This window comes from Falco rusticolus, chromosome 5 (assembly GCF_015220075.1).
Source record: "Falco rusticolus isolate bFalRus1 chromosome 5, bFalRus1.pri, whole genome shotgun sequence".
In the NCBI taxonomy this organism is placed as follows: domain Eukaryota; kingdom Metazoa; phylum Chordata; class Aves; order Falconiformes; family Falconidae; genus Falco; species Falco rusticolus.
Genome location: NC_051191.1, coordinates 8,462,386 through 8,475,243, shown reverse-complemented (window position 1 = coordinate 8,475,243; position 12,858 = coordinate 8,462,386). Strand labels below are relative to the sequence as shown.

At 37.2% G+C, this 12,858-nt stretch overlaps 1 protein-coding gene across 3 annotated transcripts in view; it reads right to left on the bottom strand.

Annotated features, from left to right (window-relative positions):
• POT1 (protection of telomeres 1) overlaps positions 1-12,858 on the bottom strand; it is a 75,837-nt gene that overhangs the window by 15,202 nt on the left and 47,777 nt on the right. For all 3 annotated transcript variants that reach the window (XM_037388927.1, XM_037388928.1, XM_037388929.1), the window contains 5 exons: positions 10,802-10,957; positions 4,655-4,812; positions 1,830-1,918; positions 669-713; positions 164-320 (listed from right to left, as the gene is read on the bottom strand). In XM_037388927.1, coding sequence (XP_037244824.1) covers positions 164-320; positions 669-713; positions 1,830-1,918; positions 4,655-4,812; positions 10,802-10,957 — 605 coding nt within the window. The remainder of the gene's footprint in view (positions 1-163; positions 321-668; positions 714-1,829; positions 1,919-4,654; positions 4,813-10,801; positions 10,958-12,858) is intronic.

Here is a 12,858-nt window from a genome sequence, read left to right as displayed (position 1 = left end):
AATTTTCCTACTATAGCCAGTGATTTTCAAATCTCTGCTTAAAACTAAATATGTTTACATTCAGCTCATTTTACACAAAAAAAGATGAAAATACACTGACAATCAAGGCATGCCAAAACTTATAGAACAATTCCTAGTTTCTTTAATTGTGTGAAACACTTACAATGAGTTGCAATTGGAACAATGAAGTTTAAGAGACTGATGGAGCTCCTGGGGTTTGTAATTTTTCAGCTTTGCTCTAATACGGTACTGTTGAGGAGCCGTGCTGTTCAGAATAGTTTTCAGTTCTGTGTTACTAAAATGCTGATGATCTGTTAATACTGCAAAGTAACAACAGAAAAAAAATATCCATGCATACCTATTAAACACCATAGTATCTGGAATACAGGAAGCAGTCACTGCAGTTATACATTCTCCCTTAATTCCTAGCTCCTCTTCCCTTCCCAGTTGCAGCCTCAATTTTATGAATACATATTAGTACAGCCTTTAAGATAAACCACAATGGGCTGTGGAAGCATGGTGTACCTCAGGGTACAGAAATTCAATGTGTAGAGAAAACCCAAATGAAAGTAGAATATATAGATATGCTTGATTCCTTTAAAAACAGAACAAACCCAATGCCCATTTATAAACTTATACTTTCACCACGAGGTCAAAATGTTTCCTACCTGTAACAGGTAACTGCTGATATATCTGTAAATGTGATTCAAGATCTAAAATCAAGAAGAATTTCCTGATTATTTTCCTTCTTTTATCATGTGGACACAAAAAAAACAGATAGATACGCATATAGATAAACACATAAAACCAAAACCTGAACAAAAGGAAAATGGAAATCCCAATAACACATGAAAACAATATAGCAAAAGGAAAAAGCAAAGTAAGCGGGGAGACAAACATTAGATAGATATCAAGACAGATAGATAAATATCAAGAGTTAATACATTTGAGGAGAAATTAGCGTATAATTAAATAGCAGTGCTCATAAAAATTAACACTTTTCAAATGTATTCTGTGAATGACACTGCTGACAAACTGTATCCATACCCCTGTAATCCTTCTGGACAAGAGCAAAAATACGTTATTCTAAAACCAATATTGACTGCCTGGTCCCTCCTCTAAACTGCTTCTACTACACATACACAGTTCAAAAATTATGTGCAAACTTCTTTCTAAACTTGCAGTGTTATGGTCTAGATATGAAGTATTTATTTATTCTTGACTTTTGCACCCTTTTAGAAATATCCTGTCACACTATATTAATAATGGCTAAAAAGATCTTAAGAGCTAGAAGCAGAGTACATCCAACCAGCTTTAGACTTCAATTCACCTTTAGTTATTGTTATTCTGGGCTAAAAATACCTTTCAAAGAATAGTATGGGATCTGTAGAACTGTTTATATGACTATTTTTCCATGTGCTGCATCTTGCAACTCTGCCACTGACACAACTTTCCATTTAACTGCTTTAGAAAGGCTCCTCAGCAGCAGCTGTTAAGTACTGTTTCAAGTGCCTGTCTCAAAGGAATCCCCCCTTAGATGGAGGAAGTTACATTACTCTGCTTTATGATCCAATATAGTATGCTTAAGAACACCATCTCTGTTTAATAATTTATTCACTACCTCCTATGAAAGTATTTTTCCATGTATATGAAAGGCTTCTGCCTGTGAAACAGAAGGATAAGGTAATGTCAATTTCCAGTAGAATAATCCAAAAGAATTCTCCAAGGCTTTGCATGTGAAAGTAACATTCTACACTTAAAGAAGCAGTAACTTCACCTTACCTTGACCATGTACGTTGGAAGAAAAAACGAATCACAATTGCTCTTACCTATAGTGTCGTTAGAAGTGCTGTCCGATTCCACTGAAGACACGCTTTCCGTATTCTGACTGTCTGACAGATGCACAGATTCTAAGAATCTAAAGATAAATTACTAAGTATTTTATAACCTAGAGAAATCCTTCATATATACACACACATATACATGAGACTATACATACAGTTATGATAAACAGTAGGTTCATAATACGCAGATATAATGTTCAGATGTAGATTTTCCAGCAGAAACATAAAACTCAAATTGAGCCAGAAGTTGAAGGAGCATATAGTATCAATGCAGATGACACATTCCTTTCCAAATCACTTCTGGAACTTTAAACACAATATAGTGCCAAAAAACCCCTGTACTACTGCAAACAGAACTCCTGATGAACATGCACTTTGGTTACTTAACCTTTCCCAAATGAAAAGAAGGGAGAATTTCTGATCTTCAGAAGGAGGGGCACACAACTCAGAAGGACTATAAGGATATTGTGAGGTTATGCAGGAAGAAAATTAGAACTTAATATATTAATTTATTAGTAATTAATTAGTAATAAGAAATTAATTAGAACCAACTAGAACTTAATCTGGCTACTGCTGTACAAGATGATAAAAAATGTTTTACAAATACATTAACAACAAAAGGAGGGCTAAGGAGAATCTCCATCCTTTACTGGACGTGGAGGGAAACCCAGTGACAAGGGATGAGGAAAAGGCTGAGGTACTTAATGCCTTCTTTGCCTCAGTCTTTAATAGTAAGACCAGTTTCCTCTGGGTACCCAGACACCTGAGCTGGAAGACAGGGATGGGGAGTAGAACGAAACCCCCATAATCCAAGGGGAAATGGTCAGTGACCTGCCACACCACCTAGACACACACAAGTCTATGGAGCCAGACAGGATCCACCCAATAGTACTGATGGAGCTGGCAGGAGCGCTCACCAAGCCACATCCCAGTCATCTGCCAGCAGCCCCGGCTAACCAGGGAGATCCCAGTTGGCTGGAGGTTAGCCAATGTGATGCCCATCTACAAGAAGGACCAGAAGGAGGATCTGGGGAACTACAGGCCTGTCAGCCTGACCTCAGTGCAAAGGAAGGTTATGGAGCAGGTCATCCTGAGCGCCATCATGTAGCACGTGCAGGGCAACCAGGGGATCAGGCCCAGCCAGCATGGGGTCGTGAAAGGCAGGTCCTGACTGACAAACCTGATCTCCTTCTATGGCAAGGTGACCCACTCAGCGGATGAGGGAAAGGCTGTGGATGCTATCTACTTTTAGCACAGCTTAGCCTTTGACACCATTTCCCACAGCATTCTCCTGGAGAAACTGGCTGCTCGTGGCTTGGATGGGCATATGCTTCACTGGGTAAAAAACTGGTAAAAAACTGAGTTAAATCCAGTTGGAAGATGGTCATAAGTGGTATTCCCCAGGGCTCAGTGTTGGGGCCAGTCCTGCCTGAACTCTTTATCCATGGTCTGGACGAGGGGATTGAGTGCACACTCAGTAAGTTTGCAGATGACACTAAACTGGATGGGAGTGTTGATGTGCTTGAGGGCAGGAAGGTATTGCAGAGGGATCTGGGCAGGCTGCATCGATGGGCCAAGGCCCAGCGTACGAGGTTCAACAAGGAGAAGTGCCGAGTCCTGCACATGGGTCACAACAGTGCCATGCAACAATACAGGCTTGGGGCAGAGTGGCTGGAGAGCTGCCTGGTGGAAAAGGACCTGGGGGTGTCAGTTGACAACTGGTTGAATATTGAGCCAGCAGTGTGCCCAGGTGGCCAAGAAGGCAAATAGTATCTGGGCTTGTATCAGAGATAGTGTGGCCAGCAGGACGGGGGAAGTGATTGTCCCCCTGTACTTGTCACTGGTGAGGCTGCACTTCAAATACTGTGTTCAGTTCTGGGCCCCTCACTACAATGAAGACACTGAGGAGCTGGAGCGTGTCCACAGAAGGGCAACAAAGCTGGGGAAGGGTCTGGAGCACAAGTCTTATGTGGAGCGGCTGAGGGAACTGGGGTTGTTTAGTCTGGAGTAAAAAAAACCAGAAGGCTGAGAAGATACTGTACCATGCTCTACAACTGCCTGAAAGAGGAGCTTATAGTGAGGTGGACCATCAGTGTCTCTCAAGTAAGACACAACAGGATAAGAGGAAATGGCCTCGAGTTGTGTTAGGGGAGGTTTAGACTGGATCTTAGGAGAAATGTCTTCATGGAAAAGGGTGGTCAAGCATTGGAAGAGGCTGACCAGGGAGGTGGTGGAATCACTATCCCTGGAGGTAGTAAACAGAGGTGTAGATGTGGTGCTTAGGGACATGGTTTAGTGGACGACTTGGTAGTGCTGGGTTAATGGCTGGACTTGAAGATCTTATAGGTCCTTTCCAACCTAAATCATTCTGTGATTCCTTATGTATATAATGCAGTTCAGTGAAGCATTTATACTGTATGGTTCATTTTGAACACCCTTAAGTCTCACCATTTCCAAGTAACGTATAAGCACATGCTCAGAATTTGCTCAATTTGCTTAACCATAGCTTTTATCTTTAAAAGGTCACATGCACTATAAAAAAGAATAAGGATGTTAATGTGTCCTAGCCTTATTATTACAGCACTTTAAAACAGAACTCTTAATCCCTACTGAATTTTAAATTGAAAAAAATTAGCCTTTGTTTATTTATCCTCTGGAATACTTAGTCTTCATCTGGTACTAAAGACATTATGTTCCAGAGTTTCTGGTTCTTACATATGTTTGTAATTCTAAACTGTACAGGTGTTACAAATAACTGTTAAATTTAGCCTAGAGTTCCTCTAGGAAAGAACTCTACATATAAAACTTACTCTTTTAGTTCCTTAACGTCAGGGTTACTTTCTGGCAAGACTCCTATTCCTCGACCATAACAGGTGCCACCATGAAGATGAAATTCTATATGAGAGACATCAGCAGCAGCACTTGCTTGTTTCGTATGAATACTGTAAATTCTCAGAAAATTTCCAATCTTAAAGAAAAAAAAAAAGAAATAACACGAAGTTAGCTATTTACCTGGAAAATGCTAGGCCTTGTAAAACTTCACTCCTGTTTTCACTGAATCACAGAATAGATGAAGTTGTCAGGGATATCTGGAGATTGCCTAGTGCAACCCTCATATGCACAGTAGTCACCTAGAAAAAAATTTATTAGGGCTGTCTCCAGGTGAGTTTTGAATATTTTCAAAGATACTCCAAAACCTCTCGGCATGATCTTTATCAGACAACATTACTGGCAGTGAAGGCCGATTCAGAACCAGCATAAGCCTTCTCAGTAAATCTGATTCTCAAGCAGTCCTCAGAAGACAGATCAAACAAGGCAATTATTCCTTTCCTGAGGGTACAATTTGTCTTCTATATTTACAATACAGCCCTCCAGAGACTGACATGCTGTGATTTGTCCATGTATGATCGCACTCAGCAATTGACCTCATGACCATCATCATGCATAACATGTTATCTATTTATTTATACACGCAAACACATCTGCTTACCCAGATTTTTTTATCATATCTTAGTCTTACATTGCAGATAAAATTTTTTTCAGCACCAGGACAAAAGGCAAGAAATGTTAGAAATTCAAAGATTTTGGCACTGTTCCTAACTTAGATTTTCTCCTCAGGTACATTGAGAACATGCTTCTTGTTCTGCTTCGAATTATTTTGTGTTCTTTGGAATGGTTTTATGAAGGTACATGAATAGACTTAGGCTAACTTATAGAAGTACCTGTTAAGAAAGCAGTTATTGAGTGCTGAACATCAAACACATCTTTGTAACTTTGCTTTTATTTCAAAATACCACTCCCATTATTCCTCATCCCCTCCAAAAAAACAAAACCAAGGTTCTAAAAGTAGATCATCTGGAGACTTAATTATATAGTTAATTTTCCTATGTGTTTTAATGGCCTTTAAACCAAATTAAAAAAGTATATATTTGGGTGACAGTTAAAGTATAACCTAAGATCCAACTGACAGATGGCAAGCTACACATTCATTAACCTAGATTTATGTTCACTTTGAGTGTCTTTTTAAAAGCCCTATGTAAAAGTTGAAAGTATTTTAAATTGACTTCAATTAATATTAATATTACAGTAGCCAATCAGTTAAGTCTTATTTCAGCTTCAGCTCCTGCTTTAACCAGTAAAAACCTAACAAGTATTCCTATTAGACTGTATTGTCCAGGTCTTAGTATGACACTTATAAATGTATGCATAAATGCAGATAGAGCAGCATCCCACTTCTAGAATCTTCCTACATATCAAGGAACAGACTATGACTATACAGTACTGGTATCGAACTGCTTTTTTAAACAATCACACATTAAAAAAGTGTATTTTCAGATTCAGGCACCAGGGACATAAAAAGCACACTTCAGTTTGCACCTGTTTTGATTGTGGCATGTGGCTTTTACCAGATCTTTAATTGATCTGCACCATTAGGGGGCTGCTCATTTTGTCCATTCAAAGAATATTAACAGGACAGCTTGTGCATTTAGATAGCAGATAAGAGGCTTATCTGGAGGCTTTTTTTTTTTTTTTTTTTTTGCTTTTTTTCCTTTTCTTTTTTCTTTCCAGATGCTAAATTTCACTTACGTTAAATATCCAAAAATGCAAGGGACAGATATTATATAACTAATTTAATGACTACGACAAATGCTTTTGGAGAACTTTTTTTGTGAAAGATTTAGTTCTAAGTTCTGCTTATCTAAAAATCTTATGTCAATATAGTAGTGCCAAGTGACTTTTTTTAACTTTCAAGAGTGACTTGTTTATAAGCAGGAAAAAAAATTATAATTGAAGAATTTCTTTCTTTAAAAAAAAAGTATGAGAAAAAGTATTTACTAACTGTACAAACACAAAACATTAAATGTAAGAGAGGAGAGCCCAGAAACCAAGAATAGAAAATGCTGGGTTTGCCTTCTAAACTTCTGTCCTAAAATTCATGCAGAAGTCAACCAATTTACGTATTTTAGCACAACACTAAACTTCCCCAAGATTTACAATCACCGTAAAAATGCTATATATGCATTTTTTTAGATCCTTTTTCTGAAAATGTTAGTATTTTATATATTTTAATATAAATGAGAACTATACAAAAGGGATGTATTATCATCATCATCGCCAAACACTGAAAAAGTCTGGAAGGTTGTGAGTGTCAACACAGACCACCAGACCTGACCGTGCACACAAAGTGCAATTTCCGTGAAGTCCTTTGGGGGGCAGCATTGCTTACAGTTAACAGTGGCAAGCAAAGGTAGGTGTTGCTGCTAAAAATGTTACTGTGTTTCTGTTGCTTACAGCATGCCTGCAGATCCAGCACACTTTATATACCTGACTGAGAGGAAATGATAATCTACATTAACGTAAACACCATGATTTACAGAGCCATCACTAAAATTAGTACAAAACCAACTCCTTACTTGACTTTACAGCAGTTCTGGTTATGAACTACCCTACCTCATTTAGAGCAAGTTCGTTTAAAATGAAATTAAAGCACTAAGAAAACATTTCTTGCAGTAAAATACACTAATACCCTATTTGCAATCTAATTAAAATACAACTATTTTAAAAATACATATTGAGGCTAAAAGGAATTAAAATTAAGTCATGTACGCAGTTCTCTGTACCACTGGCCTACTAAAACAACATTTTAATGTAGCAAATTCTCGTGTTTATTTCAAAACAAAGTCACATTTAAGATGCTGATAAATTTGGAATGGTCACTTATCATGGCAGTTAAATATTCATGTTCGGCCAGAAAGACACTCATGACAAGAGGCTGTTAGCTACAGCTATCACTTAAAATAATCAGTACTAATTTTTATGCCTATTTTATGGTTGACTGTATTCAGCGAGATCTTTGTCATTTTATCGTATCAATGGTCTAATTTTACTGAGAAGTTGTGCACAACTTTTTGCAAATGAGAGGAAGCATATACACAGCATTTGGGTGTGGTCCCTTGCAATAAAAAAAATACTAACTTAAATCCACTGAAAGGTTTGGAGGACTTGGGGGTGGGATGGGTGGGTGGGGATTCCTCCTTCCCCCCCCCCCCCCCCTTTTTTTTTTAATGAGTAAAGACAGAAGTGGGGAAAATGCCACTGACAAGTCAAAGGAATGCCATCCAGGCCTGAAGAACATGATGCTAGATATTACAGCTATGTAACTCAAGTTGCAGGTTGGAAATGTGACTCAGACACTAGAAAAGCAGGCAAGGCTTCCTAGTCCAAAATACTACCAAAAAAGACATGACACTGTATACAGCATGCGGAACAGCTGAAAATATTCAAAATCTGCATCTGAAGATGCATAACACAAAGCGAATACTGTGAAACTACAGACTAGGTAGGGCTTGTATGTATGCTCAAGGTTAATTGTTTCAGTTGTGCTATCCAGAAAACACATGACAACAAGGTTTAATAGGATCAGTTTTGTAAGAGGAACGCACAGTTCTGTATATGCAATGAATGACAGTACATAAGGAAATTGGACAGCCAGACTCCTACTGTGCACTGACTGGCTCACTCACCTTGATGGTTACCATCTACCAAAATGCCCCAGACGGAGAAACGCATGTCACAGACCTATTCCCAAGTCGCACGACAAGGTCAGTGAATCCTGAGAATCTCTGGAAAAACTGTACTAAGAAATGCTGAAGAATAATGAACTACAATGGAAATCTACTTCCGAGATGAGATTTCTGAAAACTGTGTTCTGTTAAGGCAGCAAATGCTGAAAAGCCACTATCTTGCCCAGCAGGAAAGGGAGGCCAGTAAATACAGGGGACAAAAATTCTACTTACAATATCAACTGCAGTGTACCTCCAATATTACTGAAGTTCTTTCCATTGAAAACTGTAAGTATTATTTGACTGTATCAGAAAACGGGATAAAATGCTCATATCTTCCAGCGTTCTCTGGACAGACAAACCAAACAAGGAGGTTTAAAAACTCTTGTGGGAATATCCCCAACATTGTACTTGAGGATTTGCTAAAAATTCACTGTAAGACATTACCCACATTCTCTAGACTGTAGTGCTTACTCAGAGCTTCCTTGACGGAACATGTGCCTACAGGTATGATTTTAAAGTAAGAACAAATATTTCAGTTTTATTTTCAATAAGCCCTTCCTGGTATCAAGGCTGTGTAAAACAAATTGTTCCCACATAAAACATCATTTCAGAGCTGCAAATGTCGTTGCAAATGGTACACAACAATGGAGAGTGTAACCTAAAAAATTCCATAATAATTTCCAACAAAAAAGGCAATTCTAAGCTACTGTGAAATGCAGAAGAGATAGCTGAAAAATACTGCACTTTTATTGTTTCCGAAACCATGACCTGGCAAAACATCTAGTCTGGTTTCTGTCCACACTGTCGTCATGTTCGCCCTTGGGAAGGTACACATGCATACACTACACGCTCTCCAGCTTCGCACTTCTACATAAATGATTTAAAAAAAAAATATCTTTGCATAACAAGACCCTGAACTAAATCAAATATTATACAGAATAATAGAGTACTTTAATTATATTTTCTTATGACATGACACAATTTCCAACAGTATTTAAAGACAAACTTTTTATTAAACCTTTCATTTTAGGAAAAGTCCCTCAAAATTCTATCATCCTTATTCTATGAAATAAAATTAATTGCACGTATCGTAACCTGAACTTTCTAAATTTTCCTGAAGTTTAATTGTTAGGGTATCAGCACTTTTTCTTCAATATCTCAGCTAAAAAGCTGTTTTCAAAAATGATCGACCTTAAAACTTTTACAGCTTTCATGAGTGTAACTAACTGCAATTTTGGACATGGCCAGAAGGACAAAAAACACTTCGTGTTGCTATGTAAGTCAAACCTGGTTTCTTAACACATTTCTTTGACATTAGATCTTCTGTTACATGAGTGCAGTATCCAACAGATGCTTTACAGGTAAGAAAGAAAGGGCTTATAGGAAGGCAAAAAAACCTGGTAACTGATGAAGGCATTCTCACATATACACACATGTTCACTAGGAATTCCTGAATCAAAGTGGGAGAGTAATAAAAGGAGTATCATCAGCTACTCAAGGAAATATGTTTTGTTATTATTAGTGTTATAATATCTAATATTAAAATATTTCCCCCTTGATTTTCAAAACATATTGCTTCATTGGAACATCCTCAGTTATTTATGTCAACAGACTTTACCAGTTAACAAAAGAAAAATTCTGGAAGAGAACCTGTAAGTAATGAAATACTTCTGTAAGTTTTCTTATGATTTCTTACACAAAGGCAAGTTATTTTGCTATCTGTCATTTACTTATGGACAGGTATTAATATATCAAATTGATTTCATGTCTGCTGATAGCTTCAGCCTGACAAATGGCTATCACTTATCTTTATTTTCTGGTAAACACCTTCTTAAAAATGATGCTTGGTTATAGGGGGCAAGGCATAAACCGAAAGAAATAATCTTCGCTCATTTACTGTATTCAGAAGCAAGATGGCAGTATTGCTGAAGATCAAATGTTTAATTATGTTGTTTTCTCTAAGCATAATCAACATTACTGACCCACTAAATGAAGACTGCACTTCAAATTGCAGGAGTTTATAGAACAGAAAATCTTTTATTGACTTCAGAATTACGATCCTTTAACGGGACTACAAGTTTAACCCCAATTTATACAATTTAATTAATTCTAAACTACATTTTTTGTGCATTATTTTCACATGATTATATATATTACAGTGTCTGGAAATAACTTAATTGAAATAATTTTTTTTCATGGCAATTTTAGGGTAATGAGGCCTGTTTGTTGAAGGATTTTTGCATTCAGATTAAAGGTATGGGGAAATACAGGGAAAGATAAAGAGGAATATTTGAAACTAGTTAACAGCAGAACCAAACTTATACCTTCTCTAAAATAAGTTCTAAGCAGAAAATAGGCCACAAAAGTCAGAAATACCAAATTGTGCATTACCTTGAGTGATTTTGCCAGTTGTACATGGTTATCATAGACTAGAATGTCCACTGTTAGATTTCGCAGCTGTTGAAGAAGAACTTTATCTCCTTCCAGGTCTTTTGCTTCCACAGGCACCTTCCATGTTGGATAGGGGCATTTTGTGCCATCCCATACCTGAAATGCAAATAAACTATTTCAATACATTCAGAATACTTTAGATTGAGATTTTAAATAATGTTTATTTTTTTAACAGATTTGTTGTTTGATTAAAAACTGGTAACAATAAGAAATGTTAATTGGAGTCTCAGTCTTAAAGTCCTTGAATTACTTATATTAATTTTATGGAATTTTTAAAAATTATTATTCCTCAAAAAAATAATAATAAAAAATCAGCACTAGCAAAACCTCAGCTGTTTATTCAGCTGTTACAACTATTAGGTATCACCATATGCAGAACTGTCTACATTAAATATTTTAATCCTGCTATAGGCTTTTTTTAACTATTCCAGCCATAGTGTATGAACACTGAGTACACAGCATGTACTCCCTTAATTATTGATGATTTGCTGTATGCTGATATACTGCTAGTTACCCAGAATGTACTAAAAAACATCAGTAAACATACTTAATAATGAGGATTTAAAGAACTGTTTGCCTAAAGCTAAGTTCTTGATACACTTAAGTACTGAAATATCAGTAGTCATTTTTGAGCCATCAAAGTTACTGTGAAAAATTAACATTACCAACAGACTCAGCACTTCAGAACCGATGTCTTACTACTGAAACCAAACATTAAGATTTCAGTGATAACTGCTTAAGACATATTCTGTAAACTATGGTGTCCTGTGTTCATGAAAACACACTCTTCTCAAAGACAACAAAAATAATGATCTAAAATACTGGCCACAGAAAAAGAAAAATCCAGAGCTATTTGGGCTGTAAGACTAAAATGGTGCATTTCATAGGATTTCAAGCTGTTGTGGTTTAACCCCAGCCAGCAACGAAGTACCACGCAGCCACTTGTTCACTCCCTGCCTCCCCCATTGGGACAGGGACGAGAATCAGGCAAAAAAAGATAAAAGCCATGGATGGAGATAAGAACAGTTTAATAACTGAAATAAAATAATATACTACTAATAATAATTAATAATTGTAATGGAAAGGGACATAAAAAGAGAAAGAAATAAAACTCAAGGGGGAAAAAAAACCCAAACAAGGAAGTGATGCACAATACAACTGGGAGCAATACCCTGCCCCCCCGGTTAACTAACCCCAGTATATATATATACTGATAATGACATCATACGGTATGGAATATGGCTTTGGTCAGTTTGGGTCAGCTGTCCTGGCAGTGTCCCCTTCCCAAATTCTCGTGCCCCTTCAGCCCTCTTGCTGGCAAGGCATGAGAAGCTGGAAAGTCCTTGACTTACTAGAAGCACTCAGCAACAACTAGAAACTTCAATGGGTTAGCAATATTCTTCTCATCCTAAATCCAAAACACAGCACTGTACCAGCTATTAGGAGGAAAATTAACTCTGTCCCAGCCAAAACCAGGACACATGCATACAGGTTCAATAGAAGCCAATTTTCAGATAGTTTGTGATATCAAGGCATTTTGTCCCATGAGTTAGGTATTGCAGAAAGGGAATAAAAAAAGACACCAAAGCTTAATTTTTTAAAGGGTTTCTACTCCTTATGCTTAACTGCTGTGGATCAAAGGACCCACAGGAAAAGATCTAAGAATCAAAGCCATGTGTAAATACACTGAGAATAACTCATGGCTGAAACACTCATCCCAAATCAAGAGATAAAAGGGAAAACTGTCCATAGTGAAAAATCACCCATAACATCAAATTAATGTTCCCAAGTAAGTGTGTATTCTGAAGGACCCAGATAATGAGGCGGTACATGCTGTCAAAGATTAAAAAAAAGAAAACCTATTATCTTCTGATCCTGTACCATGAAATACTTATAACCACCTTTCAGAGAGAGGTTGCCCATTGCTTGAATTATCAAACCTTTTCCAGAACTGAGCTTGAGAAACATAGTTTTAGTGCATATTATGAATTTAGTCA